At 44.3% G+C, this 21,796-nt stretch overlaps 1 protein-coding gene across 3 annotated transcripts in view; it reads right to left on the reverse strand.

Annotated features, from left to right (window-relative positions):
* Tbc1d22a (TBC1 domain family member 22A) overlaps nucleotides 1-21,796 on the reverse strand; it is a 290,213-nt gene that overhangs the window by 117,994 nt on the left and 150,423 nt on the right. For all 3 annotated transcript variants that reach the window (XM_048802987.1, XM_048802986.1, XM_048802988.1), the window contains one exon: nucleotides 7,266-7,341. In XM_048802987.1, coding sequence (XP_048658944.1) covers nucleotides 7,266-7,341 — 76 coding nt within the window. The remainder of the gene's footprint in view (nucleotides 1-7,265; nucleotides 7,342-21,796) is intronic.

Raw genomic sequence — 21,796 nt, forward strand, 5'->3', positions numbered from 1 at the left:
CAGCACCTACTGATGACCTTAGTTCAGACTGGTCATCTGGACAGTTGCTCCAGCCACCCCACCCACCACCAACAGGGCCTCTCAGCCTTGAGTGCCCTCAGAACAGCTTGAGGCAGAGCCACTAGAACTGGGCTCCGGGAGCACCATCCCAGCCCACCCCCTCCCTGAAGCCACCCCCACAGTCCCTGAGCCACCAAAAATAGTGCCCCAGGTTCCTCCATGGAGCCAGGGTCGCCCCCAGTGGGATCACTCTCAGGTGTGAAGCAGTACTCTAACTCATTTTAATCTTCTGAACAAGAAAACAAGAATGGACATGACCTGACACACCTGCTGAAGCCAAATGCTTTCAAATATTTTTTTAAATACTGAATTAAGTTCTCCTTGGTTTCACTCATCAAAACATGTGGCGAATACTTCATCTACGTAGACCTCATCAGTGCCACAAAAAATGCAAGGCCCTGAACACAGGTGGGGCTCCCAGGGTGGGCAGTGGCCCGGTCTTCCACACGGGGGCTCCGACTGCGCCATCAGCAAAGCCAGGCCTGGAAGCCAGTTCTTCTCTGGTTGTTCTACCTCAAGGACAAGAGGGATCACATGACCCAGGAGGTTCAGATTAGACATAATAGACATGATGACCACAAAATGTATAGATACTTCATGAGGATTTCCTGCAAAAATGTAAAATTTCACATTCAAATATACATAAGCATTCCAGATGTCACCAGGAGGGGAAAATCTCATCATGTGCTTTACAAGTTGTGTTTCTCCAAGTCAGCTGGAGTGTGCTTGGAGAGTTAACATGTATTTATCATTGCAGCAATGAATTACTAAGTAATCAGTGAGAAGTGTTGATTCTATGCAAAAAAAAAAAAAAAAAAAAAAAAATCCTTTAATAACCAGAGAACAGACTGACAGTTGATACAAACATTGTAGGCAGGTAACCTTAGAATGAACATCATATCTTCTCTGAGCTACAACTGCTGTCACAATTTAAATGACAGGGAGAGTGGGACAGAGCAGACGATACTCTAATTCTGCCTTCCATGGCGCTGTTGGACACATGCCCTGCCATAACACACAACAAAGCAAACTTTAAGACACATTTAATTTTTAATCATTAAATTCCACTTAGTCATGAGCCTTGATTCAGGAATTTTTCAGAAAAATTATTCTTCCTGAACAAGCATTAGGCCCTTAGAATTTCCCTACTTACATATTTTAAAAGATTATATAAAATGAATCAAATTTTGTATAAACTCCAGATTTATGCTGCTGTCTCTGAAGTCTTTTCTATGATGGTGACCACAGTGCTCACCAGCAGCACCCACCAACATTGGCCTCCTATGGAGGCACTTCTCTGTCCCCCACCTCACTGTCATGATGGGATTCAGGCTGGCCAATGACACCCAAATGGGCATCATGTGCCAGTCTCTGTGGGAAACACCTCCCTCCGGCACAGGCACTGGATGAGAATATTCTTGACAATAGCTCCCTCAGCCTGTATGCCACAGTGGGGGCAAGACAGAACCCAGGCCCAGCCAGGTCTCAACAATCACACTGAGTGAGAAACAAATGCTGCTTCAAGCTGCTGAGATGGAGAAGCTGTCCACTCACAAAGCAAGCCTGGGCCTGGCCTGGTAACAGTGACTCAGACCCCTTACCCAGCCATTCCAAGTCTGACCAGTGTGCACACCTGATGCAGTCCTGGTGCCAGGTCATGTGCTCAAGCAAGGTATGAGCGTTCAGGTCTAACCTGCCATGCAGAAGCAGACACAGCATGCACAGGGTCTGGCAGGAATGAATGCGGGTCACCAGAGTGGAGGACGCCACTATTGGCAAGAAAAACAGGAGGACAGGAGGAGAGGGGGCACTAGCAGGTGCAGGCACCAGAGGACAGGTGGACTTAAAACACACCCCCCATAAGGAAATGGCATGGCACCTCATGCCAACACCAGCACACCTGCTTCTTCCTAAGTGGCCTCCACCAGCTGTGGCCCACCCCTCTGCACGCCCGTTTCACACAGGGCGCTGGAGTTCTACAGGCCCAGGAGCAGTCCAGAGGCAGACAACGGTACCAGCAGCACCCTGCTGCAGAAGCAACACATCTCCACACCACACGTCTCCACACCACACGGCACCACCAGGAGCTATCTGACTCACCACAAGTGCCTTGGTACGTGCCCAGTCAACTCTGACAGCAGGTGGTGCTGAAGAGCCGAGGGGTGCTGGTATGCATTTCCCAAAACAACTGGTTCTAGGCGTAGCCTTGACCCAAACATCTAACCCACCATGACCACCATGGAGGGACTGGGAAGTTCAAAAGCCAGGGAGGGAGGAGGGCTGGAACCACCCCCAATTATAAGAGCTGTTTCTACTCAGATATTACGTTTTTCTACTCAGATGCAAGGTGCCCCCCAAGAGCTCATGTGTAAGACCACGCAAGAGTTCAGAGGTGAGGTGACTGGGTCCTGACAGCCTTAACCTCATCCGTGGATTAACCTGCTGATACAAATCAACTGGGTGGTAATGAAGACTGGTAGGGTGTGGCTGGAGGAGGTGGTCTCAGAGGTGTGCCTTGGGGGTTCTATGTTGTGAGCTTCCTGGTGTGATGTTCTGAGGTGCTTTCCTCGCCATGCCCTTCCGCATGATGTCCTGCTCCACCCACGGCCTACAGCTCTGAAGGCAGCTCTCTATGGACTAAGACCTCTGACACTGTGAATGCCAAATAAACTTTTCCTTCTCTAAAGTTGTTCTCATCAGGTCACAACAGTGAAAAAGCTGACCAAATACCAAGTGATCCATTTCTTCTAAAAGAAGAAAAGAAAAAGTGTTTGATCAAGAACCCAAACAAACAGAAAACATGTTAGGTGAGGTTCTGACAGCACCATAAATGCCAGAACCCAGCCCCTCCCTCAACCCCACCCATGTTACTTTGTGAGTGCTGCTGGTTGGGATGCAAGTCCCAGTTCTCTGACCTCCGGCCTTGACCCCTGCCTGCATCCTGCCCTCCCACCAGCAATCAGAGTTGTCCCAGGAGAATCTGATCCTGAAGATGGGGCAGGAGGGGCCTGTGGGAAACAGCTGGACACAACAGTGTTCCTGTGCACCAGAAACCGCTCCTTGCATGCCCAGCCACAAGGAAGTACTACTCTGCAGAAATGAGACCCTGGCCCAGCTGATTCTAAACTGACCTAAGAATCAGCTCCTGTGAGGCAACTGATGGTCAGACACAGGGTTCTGCTATGGACACAGCTGCCATTCATCCAGGAAATCTCAATTCCTCTCAATGACCCACTAGCCAATGTCCTGACCTATGAGATATCAGACTTAATCTCAGTCTTTCCATACCCTGGAAAGGGCCTTGTCTCTCTTGTGATGATTTATCTGGATCTGTCCTTTCTTTGGCAAACTTAGGGTACTAGACGATGTGCCTCTCCCCACAGGCTGACCTGGGTGGGTGGTTTGCCTGCTCACAGGAATCTGAAGTTCACAAGGACCATTCCCTACTTATGCTGCAAGGGAAGTTCACATGTGGCTTTATTGCTTTCCTTTTTGATTTATACAGTTTCTTGGAGGCAGTGTAAAACAATTCAGATTCAGATGTAATCCTGGAATATCGAATTCACTTTTGAAGGATACCTTTGGTGGATATAGACTCCAGGGAAACAGTTACATTCTTTCTGGATATTGAAGATACCCTCAGGTACATTCTATTGAGAAGTCAATTCTCAATAAACAGCTATTTTTAGGGAAGCATTATTCTTCTCTGATTGATTTGAGAATTTCTGTGTTTAATTAAATTCACTTTGATGAATTTCCATTAATTCTCCCCAGGATTCACTGGCCTCTAGAATCTGTGAACTTCCATAATTTTGGAAAGAGGTCATTCATCATTTCATCACTCTTTCCTTGGTTCTAAAACCCCATAAATATATATCAGACTTTCTAATTACATCCCTACACTGCTTACTTTCTGCATTCTCATGTTCTTAACTCTCCAAGTTTCACTGGGCTATTTTCCTCTAACCCATTTTCTAGTTCACCAATTTTCTCATTAGCTGTGTCTAATGTGTTAAGCTTGTCCATAGGATTTTTATTTTTGGTTACCATGTCTTTTAATCCCAGAAAGTGTTTTGGGTGATTTTTCAAATCTCTTATGCAAAAATCATATGGTCACCTAGTCCCTGCAGATACTTCCAAACTTCTTTCTTCATACATAGGAAGCACAGTGGTTTTATAGTATGTGCCTAAGGATTACAAAAGCTCAGGTGGACCTGGCTCTGTTATCTGTTTTCTCTCACTTAAGAAGTCTTGAATGTGCAATCAAGGTCATTTCATTTGAAAAGAAAATATTTGTAGGAACAATTTAAGTTCTGGGGACTCCCTCCTAAAAAGAGGTTGTTTTTACTTTTCACAAGCCTTCTGAGGAACTCCAGTCCAGAAACTCCACAACCCTGGTCCTACACTGCCTGAACTAGAGGCTATGGGAGTCCTGAGAGCTGAGTGGCTCGCACCACAACCCACATCTCACCTTTCCAGCTGTCAGGAAGTAAAGGGGCATTTGCTGATTCCCTATTCTAAGTAAGCCAGGTTTTACCAACTTGCCCCAGAAGACTGCCCAAACTACAACACCCTTTAGGGTTATTCTTTCAGCCTGGGTGCTGTGCTTCTCTCCTGAGGTTCAGGTACTGTGTGGTCCAAGAAGTGCTTGTTTCCTTCATAGCAGTTTGATGATTTTTAAGAAACTTCTTTTGTTTCCCTTTTTGTTTGTTTGACAGCTCTTAGTTATTTTCAATGGGAAATTTGGTTGGAATTATCTGGTCTGCCTCTCTGAAAGTAGAAATTCCTCCTCTTACCTTCTCCTCTAATTCTAAATTACATGGCTCCAGTCACCATCTCTCATTATGTGGGAAACTCCAATTTCTGCCCCAAGATTACAGGGGAAATCCTGGACTTCTCACCAGCCAGCTGCCCCTCCTGCAATGGTCTCTGCTCCCCACCCAGTGCCAACAAAAGGCTACTGCCCACTCCTACCACACGGCTTCCATGAGGAACAAAACTCTCTTCCTTCAGGCACCACACCTTCATGTGCACAGAGCCCTAGAGGTTAAGGGTGCAGAGCAGCGCTGCTCAAAATGGGAAACTCTTGAAAGTGCCTCTGGCTAATCGTTGGTCACTCATTCCCCACTTCTGTACCCTTCCCCCCCAGACAGGTGCCCACTCTCCTGTGGCTTCCTGCCTACATCTTCACAGTGCCATCACTGGAACACCAAGATTCCTTACTTTGACCCTGCAGAGCAACGTAGCTCCTTTTCTGAATGAGCCACACCTGGACCTATCCACAAACCCTCACCTTTCTTCATTTGCAAGTCCATGAAGAGTTTTCCCTCACCAAAGCGTCAAAATTTTCTGAAATAAATACTTACTTTCCCTGAAAATGCAGAAATGAGGCAGTGGACTTTTATAAAGCAAATTTTTTCTTCCTAAAATAGTCTGCCCTTAATAAAATCTTTGAGGTCCCCAAAAAAGTTCCAAGCCCACAGATTCTTTCTCCTAGTGCAATGATACGCAGAGGAGTGATCTCCAGAGCCACGGCCCTGGTGCTTCTCCAGGTGCCTGCTGGAGGCAGAGGGTCCCCATCAGGGCCACTACAGCAGGTTCCAGACCCTTCCTTCCGGAAAGCTTGGGTGTCCTCATGTTGAGGACAACACAGAAGTTCTTTAAGGTTCCACAAGAAGAATGGGAAGGTCAGACAGCTCAGCGTGTGGCAGAGGGAACCTCCTCACCGTGGAAACAGACCTTTAAGAGCACAGGGTGAAGATGCCACACTCAGAAGCGATGCAGATGCCGCTCTTTCAAAAACCACCCAACAAATCTGCATCCTGCTTCTTTCTGAACCACAGAACAAAAGAAAATCAATTCAGGTATTTCTCCAAATGCAGCACTGGAGCAGATGAGCACTGGCCACAGCTCTCCAACCTCCAGGAAAATATAAAGTAAGCCTTCTGAGGGGCACAGGAGGAAAAGAAGAGTCTCCTAAGAATGAGTAATTCACATCCACTACGAATTGCAATTCAAAGAACTAAACAGAACGGCAACACTCATAAAACTGCAGGTTGAAGGAACAAAATCCAAGCACAGTCAAGCGCGATCTTACTGTGTGTGTACAATGTATGAACATAATGTACTGACAGAGGCAAAAAAAAAAAAAAAAAAAGAGCAGTATTTTGAATAGATAGGTTGAAAAGTACCCAAATATAACACTGAATCAAATAAAGTATCATTGGAAGAACTGTATAAGACTTCATAATATGGAAATGAGGCAATAACCATCAGCCACAGAGCTAGAAATCAGACTCCATCAGGAAACAGAATGGAGTTTATAATTTGCATGGCTCCACTTTATAATGTCATTCAGGGGCTTCCCTCAGAAGCCTGTGATGACAGGTTTCTCTGCAGCAGGTCCAGCGAGGGCACTTGCACGTGCTCACAAGTCAAACTGCCAAGTCCAAGTTTCAAACAAAGTACAATTTCCCTACATCCAGGGAGATGATTTGCCAGGCTCACCTGGGACGCTCTGTGAAAGCACAAGTCTCCTAGGCCGCTCACCACGGCGGGCTGGTGTCACATGTACTCCTGGTTCTGCTTGGCATCACTTTGTTAATGCTCTGTTCATTAATTTAACAAACTATCAGGAGAATACGCCTGGAACGGGTAGCATTATCTCTCAACTTTCATTTAATTAAACTCTGCTAGTGCAATATGACAGTCAGCACATCAAGGGGGAATTATTTTAAGGATGAAGGTAAAAAGTATTCGAAGTCCCCACTTAAACATGGAAGCATAATCTAAAATTGCCAGAGAACACACTATAATTTTTCTATAATATTAAAAGATGTTATTTCCAGACTTGGTAATTAATTGGATTCCATAGAGAAATTATTCTAACTTCCTTGATACCAAAAGCATGCACAAAGCCAGGGAAGAGAGTGCCAAAGGACAGCCATAAACAGCCGTCCCCAGCTCAATGAGCAAGGCTGCCTGCACAGAAGGCACTCATGGCATTCCTGCCACACTGCCTGAATCCTGATCACCACGCTGGGTGAAAGGGGCAGGGCAGGTTCCTGGAAGGATTCACAGGGATGAGCCCCAGCAGGCTGGGTGCCACTGTGTCCTGTCCCACCAATGTCCAAGGCCACCTCCCCGAGCCTTCAACCAGGCCTCTTCCCACCCTCAAAGAGGGGCGGCTCAGGAAGCCAACTCACCGTCGATCCGGCTCACGAGTTCTTCCAACATCTTCACTTTCATTTGAATCCCAGGTTGGGCAAAGGTGTAGTTGTCCTAAGGAAAAAAAAAATAATGTGTATCATGTGCATATAAAATAAAACTTGAGTTTCCAAAAAGGAAACAAGCAGTTGAAATAACTTGAGAGTTGTGAAACATTCAACCTCACCGATCCATAAGCCTCTAGATTTTAACCTGAGAAACAAGGACAGGAGTGCACACAGCAGCATGCCAGTGCCTCGAGGGAAAGCCCTCGCGCACACCTCAGGAATGTGGAATGGTGCACTGCTGTGTGTAAATGTAAGATATTTACATTTAAGTTGAACAAACAATTTAAATGTGTAGCTCATCCCTCTCCTGGACTGACCACCTCCCTGGTACCAGAACAGCACACACTCAGCCTGCCAGGGGCAACTTATGGATCTTCCCAAAAATTGAACTCTCAGAAGTGAGGGTGTCAGAGGCTCATGTCAATGTACAGGACTTCCAGGCCCTAAAGGGGCCTCATTCACTCCAGTGAGACCTCAGCATTCCACCAGCTGAGACAGAGTGGCAGCAAAAGGTAGGGGGAAATTATAAGCTTGAATGCATCTGAACCAAACAGGCATAAGAAATCTTGGTCCTGGACTTCAGTTCATTTGAATATATCATTTTTTGCTCTGAACTTAGAAAGGTTAGCCTATTCTCCTAGGCAACTAGGTAACAGACCAAGGTTTATTTTTAAATCTGGGACACATTTATACAGTGTCATTTAACCTCATGGAGGAATTTCTAATGAGCCGGGTTGAACAGCACAGCTGGTAGAATTAAGGATGAGAAATAAACTAGAGAGTGGTTTGCAGCCTCAGGTGTAGAGAGGCCCTGCAGATTATCTACTGTCCTGTTCTGACAAATTTCAGAGCCATCAGGAGCACACTTCAGCAGCCCACAACCTCCAGGGTTGTCCCAAGAGAACACCTGACAGAGCAGGTGCCTCACAGTAGACTACACTGAGCTAAAGCACTGTGCATCTCCTTGACTACCCAGCTAGCTGACCAGGGGCCTAATGGCTATGCAAACAGCAAGCTGAAGAAGCTGAGGGTGACTCTTCCCCCAGACCTGGGGTCTGCTTCCAATTGGAGGGAGCTTAGCTGGTAACTCTCCTGTCCTCTACCTCCAGAAGCACCTCTCCAAGGAGACAATCCACTACACCCAGGAACAAATGGCCTGGGTGCAGCCCCCCATTGAGTCTCAGAGTCAGCTACTCCCTGGAGGCTCTGCTGCACAGGAGGACAAAGGCCCAACTGGCTGGGAGGCGAGCCTGGACAGCTTTGGGACTCATTCAGCTGGATCACATTAAGATAGGTCAAGCCACCTCATTCAGCAGGAATAAAGTTATTCTTTGGTCTCTCTCTCTCTCTCTTTTTTTTTTTTTTTTTTCTTCAATTTGTTCAAACCCAGGGATGGAAAATGGGTTGTCGAAAATCCAAACAAAGAGAAAAGAACAACACCCAGAGTCTACAAAAAGAAAAAGGTTCCTATTTCAACAAGGCCTGCCAACACTACCAGGTACGCCCTGGCAATCTGACTGTAGGCTGCAGCAGGAAGACCACAGACGCGACCAGCTCCAAAAGCAAAGGCACATGCTTGGGAGAGCTGTACCTGGCAGGGTGAAGCACAGGCGCCTGGCTGGGCACTGGCTGGGCCTGCACTGGTGAGTGAGCCCAAGATGCAGACTGCCTTGCCCAAGGGCCAGGAAGCCTTTAAGGGACCCATCAAAGAGAGAGAACTAGAGCTGCAGATGCCAGAGCTAGACAGCTGCGCGAGGAGAAGGGCCTCTCAGGGGAAGCACTGGCCACACTGGCCTCCACCAAGGCCTCCAGGCAGACCAGGGGCTCACCTGGGGCACTCTCTCCCAGCAGCCCTCCACCCACCAGCACCCCAAGCCAGAAAAATAGCACTCGGAAAACATCTGCTGTGCGAGTATATGCACAGACAGCCAACGGAGAAAACCCAGGAGCTGAACACTGGCAGAAATGTCAAGGGTATAGACATTAAGATCACTCCCTTCACAGAGGCAGCATGCATATTCTTTCAAACTGAGATCTTTATTTGGGGTCTTCTTTTAAAAGGGGGCAATTACAAAGCACTTCAGTTGGAGGGAAGGAAGCAGGCCTCTGGACTTGGCAGCCTTCTGCGCGATGCATTACAGAAATAACGCTGGCATCAGCAGACACAGCCCAAGGGGACCCTATGCACCTGCACCTGCTGCCCTCCAGTGAGCTGCCCTAGCCACAGCAATAGCACTTCCCGACTCTTCAGAAGAACAAACCTTCCCAAGAGAGCATTTTTTCCCATATATATATATATATATATATATATACACACACACACACATATATACATATACACACACATACACACACACACACACACATATATACATATACACACACATACACACACACACACACATATTTTTTTTTTTTGTATTGTCCCAAGAGAGCATTTTTAGGAGAGTGGACGTAAGCCTCCTGGTCAGCTCAGCTGGAAGGATCCAAAGCACCCCCTGCTAGACCTGCAGCTCATAGTCAACATCTCTGACAAAGCATCTCCCACCTGCACCAGAGAGCCACCTCCCCACAGCCTCCAATGCCCTTCCTGGCCAACCTCACCTGACGGCAATCTGTTCACTGAACACTTACTGATGTCTCCTATGTGCCAGAAAATTAAGTCCCGAGTATCAATGCTTTGGAAAGTACTGGAATCACCAGGCCTGGGTGCTGCCCCTGCACAGTATGCAGCCAGCCGGTCCCTGTCTGGCATCTGGAAACCTGGACAGGGTGGGTCTCAGCACTCCCTAACCAAGAGTGGCTTGCTGTGCCTAACCACACAGTGTGGCAACAAACAGTGCCTGCTTGACTTCTGGGAGTCTGGAATTTGGGTGCACATCAGGCAGAGTCCCCAGTAATACTTGAGCCCTTCCTTTGTGTTGTCATGGCCCACAGATGGGGTAATTAAGCATGTCCTCTGTGGCTCCACAGGGAAGGACTTCAGAGGTCCTGGTTTCCACTGGACTCCACCCTACTCCCTCTCTTTCAGCTGTGAGTATAGCTCAGCTGATCCTGTGGGCCACCACACCAGGCTGGGTCTGGGGTCCTGACATAGCAGGGAGAAATACGGGCAAAGTAACTTCCATTCCCAGAGCTGGCAATCTGCGGCTAAGCAAACACCCATCACACACGTCACACAGCACACGTGTGGAACTAACTGTGCTCCGGGCACCTTGCTGTATGGTACAGAATTCGACTGACCTGGAAGACCACTCTGAGGATACGGGGCCTGGGCTGAGCTGAGAATGGTGGTTCTGAGTGAGCAGGCAAAGAAGGGAGCACCGTATGGCAGTACCACAAGGGCCCTTGGGAGCACAGCACATTCAGGGAGGGAGGAAGGCCCAGCAGCCAAGGGCCCATCCAGAAGCCAGGAAAGGCAAGAGAAAGCCACTCAGCTGGTAAGAAAGATGCAAAGCCATCAATGAGGTTAACGAGGTGGAAATGGGGGGCAAGCACCATGGTTACAGGATTTGTATCTGAAAAGACGCTCTGGCTGCACAGTATAGAAACTGCAGAAAAGGACCAAAGAAGATGGGGACATTGGTCATGAAACAACTGCTGTAACCTAGGTAGAAAGATGGTAAGAACACGGCACTGGCTGAAGGTGTACCCAAATTGTCCAAGCCATTTCCTTCTGACCTAGGCTAGAGGGGTTTCTGAACTTGAATGTAGGACTTCACATTTATTCCTATTAGGTGTTCAGTAGATTGGTTCTCGGCTGGCATTCTGGGTAGCTAAACTCAATCTGAATCCTGATCATGTCATCTATCACATTAGCTGTCCCTCCAAGTGCGTTGGCTACACTGATACTGGCAATGTCTTCATTGTAGTCTCTGAGAAGAGGGAAGGACAAGGACAGGGCCCTGTAACACACCTCTCAGAGGCCACAAGCAGAGCAGAGATACAGTATACACACAGCCTGGTTTCACTCCTGGCTTTTCCTGCTAGCTTAATTTCTCAGATTTTCTGTTTCTCATCTGTACACTGGAAAGAGAAATGCTCTTCCCAAAGGCACTGGGGTATTAGATGAGTGACTGTTTCTAAAAGGACCTCCGACAGTGTCTGCCCCTAGTGTGCCCCAAGCTCCTGTCCTAACTCCCATGCTGGTGCTGGCCATGGTACAGCAGTTAGGACTGAGGGCTCCAGGGCCCATGACAGAGCAGCCAGTACTCCTGCTACAGACGACCTCAGAGGCAGGCAGGCAGGCCACACACCTGTGTGCAGACCCAGGGTGACCGGGGCACAGAGTCGGCTAACAGTGCCCGAGGACTGTCTGTCATGGAATGCATGTCCTGGTCCGTGCCTGCAGTGTGGCCCAGGGTGTGCCCCACAGAACATGGCTGAGCCCGGCATAGAGAAGACTGTGCCAGGGGCTTTGAGGCAGAGATAGGAGGGAGGACAATTCACTCAGCTTGGTGGCCCACGTGACCCGCTGAGGCGGGTGGGGACACTGAGCAGGCTGGTCAGGAGCTACAGTGACACCTGGGTGAGGGTCAAGCCACCACTAGAAGAGCCGCCAGCCAGTGGGCCAATGTGGACATGGACTCAAGAGAAGCCAGCCTGGAAAGGTGACATGCTGGGGGACTGCACCCAAGCACATTCTGAAAAGCCCAAACTGTGGAGACTGGGGGTTGACGGGGTTGAAGGAGAGGGAATGAGGGATGCACGGGGAGGGTACACAGGGAAGCCGCAGAGCCACAAAACAACTCTAGGTGACACTGCCATAGTGGGCCTATGTCAACAGATATTTGTCAAAACCCACAGAATGTACACAAATTAAGAGATTAAAATTAGTCTTAATTAAGAAATTCATGATGGTGGACTAGAGGAAGGCTGCGTTCCAGTCAGGACTCAGCAGCAGGAGCTCTGCCTTCACCGAGGGGTCAAAGGGGATTCACTGAGATTCCGTGTTGGACACTCAGAGACTCTTAGGGACTCAGAAATCTGGGTACACTGAACAAAGGACAGGAGTACATGGGCCACACTGGGGACAGCGGCACCCGTTCACCACAGAGTGGACGATGACACAGAGAGAAACGCAACAGGAAACCTGCAGATCAGAAAAGCAGCCTGAACTGAGCTGCACGGCAAGCTGGTGTTTGAGAAGTGTCCTGTGTCCTCAGCTGGCCCTGGAGACCAGGCAGAGCCATCCTGAGGAGGCCACACACAGCTGCTGCTGCTGCTGCTGCAGAGTGAGGAGGTCACAGCACACGTCACCACACTGTCCTGGTCCGTGCCTGCAGTGTGGCCCAGGGTGTGCCCCACAGAAAATGGCTGAGCCCAGCACAGAGAAGACTGTGCCAGAGGGTTTGAGGCAGAGATAGGAGGAAGCACAATTCACTCAGCTTGGTGGCCCACGTGACCCGCTGAGGCGGGTGGGGACTCTGAGCAGGCTGGTCAGGAGCTGCAGTGAGACCTGTAAGGCTGCCCACCTCCCCCACCTTCTTGTCAGGCCCCAAAGACCTAGGCCCAGCAGAGGTGGGCACCGGCCCAGCCCCAGGGGCGTGCTGACCAAAGCTGCAGAGCAGATGCCACCCCACACAGCCCCAAATGCCCAACTCCGGCCTCCAGAACACCCCACTGAGAGCTCTGCAGCAGCCCCACCCCAACAGCACCGACCTGGTCTGTCTGGACCACAGCCCCATTGACACACTGGCCACTCAGTCCTGCCTCACACTGTGGCAGGGAAGCTGGGAGCTATGTCAGCCAACAGCCGCACCAGGCCACTCCAGCTGGCAGCTGGGCAGGCAGCAGGAGAGGAGTGTGGACAAGCCCGCCCCTGCTGGCAATGAGGGGTACTCAGCCCATGAGGTGAGGAAGGAGGGCAGTCTGGCAGACAGTGGCCCCCATCTCTGTCCGCGGCCCGGGCCTCCTGAGCAGAGGCAGCTCTTCCACAGTCTTCCTGTACTTTCATGCTCTGGCGGTACTGGCTGGCCTGTGGACAGACACACCTACACATACATGGGGCTTTTTTCTCATTTTCAACATTTTTATGTAATTTTTACTTGGTCTTTTGAGAGTTAAAACTTCTTGTTTATTGTGTTCTTTTGTTTCTTTCTCTTTCTCTCCTTTCTTCTCTAATAGCCCATCTCTCTTGTTCTCCTTATTTCTTTTGTTTTTTTTAAATTTATTTTTCTCCTCCTTCTTTAAAACCATCACTTACTATAAACGTTCTTTTATCCTCCTACCACATTTCCTTTTCCCTACATGAACTGGTATTTTACCATCTTTTAGAACGGCTTGGTTTACATGATTCCTGCCTCACCATCAGCTATTCGTACTGTGTATGGCAAATGTCACTGGCTGTTGACCTAAATGCAGGCCTACTTTGTGGCTATTTATGGCAGTCACTGTGGCAAGTGCTGACCATGCCGTTCCTGCTTTGATGGCAATTAGTCTCACAGATGTAGCAGTAGAATCTGGTATTTAGTTCAGTGTCGTCTTCTGCCCTGCGGCTGCTTGCCTCCTTTCCTGTGAGTGCTGGAAATCCACTGGGACACGAGGAGTTCACAGGCACGGACTCTCTGCTGCTGAGCTGCATCTAAAACCCCGCCAAGAGACAGTGTGACTGGCTCCACAGACAAACTGACCAACTCAAACTTCAATAAGAGCTGTGGAGACAAAAAGCCCAAACCAATGACAGGCACATGACCAAATTAACTAAGAGAAAAAGAAAGAAGACCCCAAATCAATAAAATTAGAAATGAAAAAGGAAAAATCTCCAGAGATATCAAAGAAATCCAGGGAATCATTAGGGACTGACTACTTTGAAAACTTCCACTTGAATCAACTGGAGAACCTGCAAGAAATGAATATCTTTCTAGACACATTGACCTGCCAAAATTAAATCAAGAAGATATGGAAAACATAAGCAGACCAGTAACAAGCAATGACATAGAAGCAGTAATAAAAAGCCTTCCAACAAAAAAAAGTCCAGGGTCAGATGGATTCTCAGCTGAATTCTACCAGACTTTTAAAAAAGAACTAAGGCCAATGCTCTCAAATTATTCCATGAAATATAAAGGGATGGTACACTTCCAAATCCATTTTATGAAACCAGTATCACTTGTACAAAAATCAGAAAATGGACACATTGAGGAAAGAAAACTACAGACCAATATGCCTGATAAATTCAGATGCAAAAAAAAAAAACACCTTAATACTAACAAATGATATTTACCAACACACTAAGAAAATTATACATCACAACCTAGTTGATTTCATTCCAGGAATGCAAGGACGGTTTAACATATGCAAATCAAAAAATTAAATACATCATGTAAACAGAATTGTATGTAAAAATCACAGTCATCTCAAGAGATGCTGGGAAGGCCTCCAACAAAATGCAGTACAACACCCATTCATGAATTTTTTTCAAAAGGCTATCTATAAAAAAACCTAAAGCCAATCTCATATTAAATGGGAAAAAATAAAGTATTTCCTTTAAAATCAAGAGCAAAGATTATGGCATTTTGCAGGTAGATGGATGGAGTTGGAGAATATCATGCTAAGGAAAACAGCCAATCCCAAAATACCAAAGGCCAAATATTTTCTCCAGTATGTGGATGCTGACCCATAAAGGGCAGGGGTTGGGGGGTTACAAAGGGAAGAATGGAGGAGCTTTGGATTGGGCAGAGGTGAGGGGAGGTGCCTGGGGGTGGGAAATATGGTGGAATGAGATGGACATCATTACCCTAGGTACATGTATGATTGCACAGGTGGTGTGACTCTACATTGTGTACAACCAGAGAAATTAAAAGTTGTGCTCCATTTGTGTACAATGAATCAAAACGCATTCTGCTGTCATATATAACTAATAAGAACAAATAAAAATTTAAAAATAAATAAGTAAAAGCAACTGCAAAACAAGACAATGATGTCCACTACTCTTGTTTAATAAAGTACTAGAAATTCTAGCCAGAGCAATTAGGTAAGAAAAGAAAACAAAGAGATAAAAATGAAGAAGGAGGAGGAGGAGGAGGAGGAGAAGGAGGAGGAGGAGTTAGTAGTAGTAGTAGTAGTTGTTGTCGTCGTCGGCATCGTCGTCATTGTCATCAAAACATCACTGTTTGCATGCGATATAATCCTATACTTAGATCCAAAATGCTCCATTAGGAGACTGCTAAAAATTAAGAAATAAATTCAACAAAGTAGCAGTTACAAAATCAACATACAAAAATCAATAGCTTTCCTATATACCAATAATGAACCTGCTGAGAAAGAAATCAGGAAAACAATTCCATTCACAGTAGCGTCAAAAAAACAAAATACCTAATCTCTAATCTGACCAAGAAGATGAAAGATCTCTGGAGTGAAACCTACAAAATATCAAAGAAAGACACTGAAGAAGATATAAGATAGACCACCCATGTTCATAGATAGGCAGAATTAATATTGATAAAATGACCACAGCACCAAAAAGCTTCAAAGAAACCCCCTCAAAACACCAATGACATTCTTCACAAAACTTACAAAAAAAAAAAAAAAAAGGACTTAAAATCATTTGGAAGAACTAAAGACCTAGAAGTACCACAGCAAATTCTAAAGCTAAAAAAGGTATGCTGGAAGCACCATCATACCGGACTTCAAACAGAGCTATAGTAACAAGCACTGTATGGTACTTGTCTAATAACAGACAAACATATCAATGAAACAAGTAGAAGACAAAGAGACAAATATTTATAGTGATCTGATCCTTGACAAAGATTTCAAAACATTTGCTGGAAAAACGACAGCTTATTTAACAAATGGTGCTAGGAAAACTGGTTATCCATATGTATAAGAATGAAACTAGACCCTTACCACACACCCTGCATGAAATTTAACTCAAATTGTGCCAAAGACTTAGGAACTAGACAAGAAATCATGCAGCTCATAGAAGAAAATGTAGGGTTAATACTCCAACATATAGGTACAGGCAACTACTTTCTCAATAGGACCCCAAGGTTCAGGAAATAATGCCAAGAATTAATAAACAGGATGTCATCGAATTAAAAAGCTTCTGCACAGCAAAAGAAACAATAAAGAATGTTAAGAGAGACTCTAAAGAATGGGTGAAATTCTTTGCTAGCTACTCTGACAAGGGATTAATATGCAGAATAATCAAGAACTCAAACACACACACACACACACACACACACACACAACCAAAAAACAAAAACAAAACCCCAATTGATAAATGGCCATTTGAACCTAATAGACATTTCTCAAAAGAAGAAATACAAATGGCTAACAAATATATTTTAAAACATTCAACATCTTTAGCAACTAGGTAAATGGAAATCAAAACTATACTGAGATTTCCATCTCACTCCAGTCAGAATGGCAGCAATCAAGAATACCAACAATAATAAACACTGGGGAGGATGTAGAACAAAAGGAACATTTATACTGTTGTGGGATTATAAATTAGTACAACCACTATGGAAATCAGTATGGAAGTTCCATAAAAGACTAGGAATGGAACCACCATGAGCCAGCCATACTATTCCTTGGTATTTATCCTAAAGAATTAAGGTTATCATACTATCACAATACATGCATAACCATGTTTAGAGCTGCAAAATTCATAATAGCCAAATTACAGATCTTTCCATCAATGGATGAATGGATAAAGAAAGTGTAGTATATATACACAATGCAGTTTAATTCAATCATAAAGTATGAAATTAAGCCATTTGTAAAGAAATGGATGGAGAGCATTATGTTAAGCAAAATATGTCAAACTCAGGAAGTCAAGGGTTGTATGTTTTCTCTCCTTTGAGGAGACTAGGGAAGATAATGGAAAAGAAAGGTGGAACGGGAAAATTAGTGAAAACTAAAGGGAGACCAGTACAGTAGAGGAAAGGGGCCCGGGGAGGGAGGGAGAGAGAGAATGCTACTGACCAAACTATATTGCTGTATTACGTGCATGTATGAATTTATACCAATGAATGTATACTTATAATGAACCAGGAAAAGAACATGAAAGAAAAGAATCTCTAATTATAAACTATGGGTTTGAATTGGTAGGACTATACCGTATTGGCTTAAAAATCATAACAAATGTGCTACACTAATGAGAGGTGTCCATAGGGGAAAAAGGATTGTTGAGGGAGATGAAGGAGTACATGGAAAACACCCGCTCTAAGAAACAGTGTATTAAATTTTCAAATATTCTTAGTTCATTGAAAATTGTTAGGGTCTGTAAACAAGTCAAGATGGCGCCTGGCATTTTGCCAGAGGGAGTGGTTTGTGAAGTAACGCCAGCGAGCCATTAAGTGTGGAGATTCCTTATTGGTTGACTGCTGTATCTAGTTTATGTTAATTAAGATAAGCTGTGTGGAATGTATCTATACCCCTCCTGTCCTACAATAAAAGGCTCCCACTCCTGCTGTATCAATGTACACAAGTTACTCTTCACACACACACACACACACACACACACACACACACGTTATTTTGCTGCAGCCGGACTGCGGCAGATGGCGGCCCGTACGGAGAACGCCTGAAGCTCGGAGGTAAGTGAAATTGCTCACCCCTGAGGGAAGGCGAGAGAATGGGTGAAATAAGAGTGGAAATAAGAAAAGTGAAGGCAACAGAAAATAAATAGCCAAATGACAACCTAAATCTCGTCTATACAATTACACCGTACACATTACATGAATGTACATTAACTAAAGACACAATAAATATACAAGAAAACAAGCTTTCTATAAGAAACACTTTAAATAGGACAGAAGCAGATCAAGAGCAAAGAGAACAGCTCTAAATCACCAATGTTAAGGAGCATGGAAAGGCTTCGTTACATCAGATGAGCCAGACCTCAAGACAGACTTATGGCCAGAAGCAAAGACAAATGTGTCACTGTCAATAAATAACACACACACATACAAATTCATCAAGATAACACAATCATCCTATATGTGTACACACTTAATGACCAAGGTTCAAATATGTAACACAAACCTGACAAAAGTAAAGGAAGACATGCATCACCAGTTATAGTAAGTAAGTTCAAAAGTCCTCACTCGGTAACTGACCAAAAAAAAAAAAAGTAGACAGAAAACCAAGAAGGGTAGAGAAGAGACACCATCGACCAGAATAACCTCACAGAGACCGAAATGTACCCCCACAAACAGAAGACATGTCCTTATGAAGGACTCATGAAAACCAACACAGTCCATATGTCAAAAAAAGACTCAATTTAGTTACCAATATAAGAAATGAAAGACCTCATTGTAATAAGTTTCTGTCGTTTTTTAAAAAATATTTCTTAGTTGTAGTTGGACATAATACCTTTATTTATTTATTTATTTATTTATTTTTATGTGGTGCTGAGGATCCAACCCAGTGCCTCACACATGCCAGATGAGCACACTATCACTGAGCCACAACCCCAGCCCTCTACTGGTTTTAAAAGAATAATTTGATAAGCGGTAAATAGCAAGATATCAATAAATTAGACAACCTTTTAAAATGGCGAAATTCTTTTAAAAAATTACAAGAGAGGAAACAGAAAAACTGGATAGCCCTAACCAGAGCAGAAATTGGATTTATATTTACTCACCAAAAAAAAAAAAAATTCCAGGCCAAAATGCCTTCACTATTGAATTTTACTTAATATTTTAAAAATAATTAATACTGATTTTAGCAGAGTGTGGTGACATACCCTGTAATCCCAGAGATTCAGGAGCTTGAGGCAGAGAAACATAAACACAAGGCCAGCCTCAGCAACTTAGTGAGACCCTATCTCAAAATAAAGTTAAAAAAGGCTGGAAATCTAGATGTAGGAGATGTAGGTATAGCTCAGTGGTAGAGTGGCCCTGGGTTCAATATCTTGTACCCAACAAAGAAAAACCTGATCTTACATTAACTTATTCAGAAATTACAGAAGCACTTTATGAAGCCACCATTTCCCTAATGCCAAATAGAAAATGACATTAGGAAAAAAGAAAACTATAGACAATTATTTCTCCTGAACAGGAGGAAATCATGAAAATCATTAAAAATAAATTATCAGAAGAATCCAGAAATATATAAGAGGGCTGTATTTTTATGACAAAAATGACAAAGTGGGATTTACCTCAGGACAAAGTAGGTTTATATCAAGAGTGCAGGTTGGCTTAGCCTTCAAAAACTAATCCACACCCTTCACTACATTAACAGAATAAGGAAGATTACACCATTTCAATGGGTGCAGAAAAAGCATTTAATAAAACAAGAATTGTCGGTTTTCAAAAAAAAAAAAATCTCTGTAATCAATGATGTGTCTTCCTGTTCTTCATCTCCTATGTATCAATAATTCTATTATCATCCTTTACTTCCATTATATACCAAGCATTCTTCAAATATAAAAATCTACCACACCCACACCCCCCCCCAAAACAGGGTGCCTATAAAATATACAGACCCTTTGTCGACAAAAAGACAACAGTTAACACTGAACTTAAAGGTAAGAGCCTGGACACTTTACCCTCTCCAACAGTATCTTTAAGAAAGCATAAATGTCTTTTCCCGTTGTGTCTAACAACATTGCATTTGAGGTCCTTGACAATACAATACATCAAGACAAGAAATAAAAGCCAAATTTATTTGCAAGAAAGAAGAAATACCCTCCTTACTTGTTGATGACATCCCTGTATACACAGAAAACTTGAAAAACTCCTAGAATAAGTGGGTTTATTATGAAAACTTACCTGGAAAAAAATGAAGTGTATATTATATTTCCCAAAAGTGGACACAACAATATTTCCTATTCCATGTGCTCTTTTAGGATGTGACCATGCCACTCCTACGTCAAGAGGTACAGTCTGATTGCCTTCTCCTGGAATCTTGGTAGGCTTGAGTAGAGTAGACATTACTTCTCAGTCACAATAGGAGCACAATATGTGACTTATTAGACTCATTCATGACAAATGAATCTTATATTTTGTTGGAAGATCTCACTGACAGCCTTGATCCATAGGGAAAAAGTCTGACTGTCCTAAGGCCATCATGCTTATAGGACAGCAAGCCACATGAAGAGGGTATGTGTGAAAATCATGTAAGATTAGGCACCAGATCTTTAAATGAACGAGAGTCTGGTGATTCCAGCCCCCAAGAATCATCTTGTGGTCAACCTTCAAGTCTTCCACCTGAGCCTCCAGACACTGTGGTGTACAGACAAGCAGTCCATATCCTCTCTGACTGAAACCCAGACCTACAGAATCTATGGGGAGGGAAGACAGAAGGAAGAGGAAGAAAAAGAGAGAGAGAGAAATGGAGACGTAAACTCAGCAAGTCTGGGAGCAATATGACATGAAATTATAATAGCTAGAAATCTATTCTAGTTTTTAAAAATAAGTTGTTTTTCATATACCCTATAGTAAAAATACCAACAAAGCCATCCTAAGTAAAGCAGTATAAAAACAAACAAAATATTTACAAATAAATTTTAAAAATATAAGCCAAACCCACATGTGGAGACGACAAAATATCTGTGAGCACACATTAAAGACTATCTAAGTAAACAAAATATCTTGGTATTTCAGGAGCAGGCAATGGATTTTTAGTCAGGACGCAGAAAACTGCTAACCACAAAAAAGAGTCAGATTTTATTAAAACTAAAATTTTCTGTTCCTCAGAAGGCACTGTCAAGAAATATACTGACAAGCCATGAATGCAAGAAAATATTCTCAAAATAAATATCTCAAAGAATTGCTATGCAGCCTAAATAAAGAATATGAGGGAAATGTAATGTTGGTAAAATTGTATGCTGATGTGGAAACCCTGAATTTACAGGCACAGCTGATGCGTATGTAACGTGGTACAATCAATCACTTTGGTGAAAAAAAAATCTGGCTCTGTTGGGTGGCAGGAGGGTACTGGGGTTAGAAGTCAGGTTCTCTATACTGAGCCACATCCCAGCCCTTTTTTATTTTTTAAGACAGGGTCATGTTAAGTGGCTGAGGGTCTTGTTAAGTTGTTGAAGTTGGCTTTGAACTTGCAATCCTCCTGCCTCAAGTCCCTGGGATTGCAGGCAAAAGCCAATGCACACCCTCCACACCACCACCACCCCCAGCCCCCGCATGGCTCTTTCTTATCAACTCCTTCTACACTGTGACCACCAAGTCCACTCCTAGATATTGACCCAAGAGAAATGAGGCATGGGAAAAAGATGACGCATACATGAATGCCCGTGGAAACTTGTTCGTGACACCCTGACTCCTACCAGCAGGAGGACGGATAAACTGCAATATATCCAGACAAAGGAGAGCTTGGTAATTAAAGGGAATAAACTATTCACTCAGGCAAAAACATGGATTTTTATGTTTTTCAATGCTATTTTAAATTAATTTTTTTTAATTTTCATTTTTAAATTGCTTGCTGCTCAATGACTCATTGATAATGGATCTTCCTTTGCAGCCCAGTAACTAACACGTTCTTGTCTGTTTAATAAA

The sequence above is a fragment of the Marmota marmota genome, unplaced genomic scaffold (genome assembly GCF_001458135.2).
Source record: "Marmota marmota marmota unplaced genomic scaffold, marMar, whole genome shotgun sequence".
Lineage (NCBI taxonomy): Eukaryota > Metazoa > Chordata > Mammalia > Rodentia > Sciuridae > Marmota > Marmota marmota.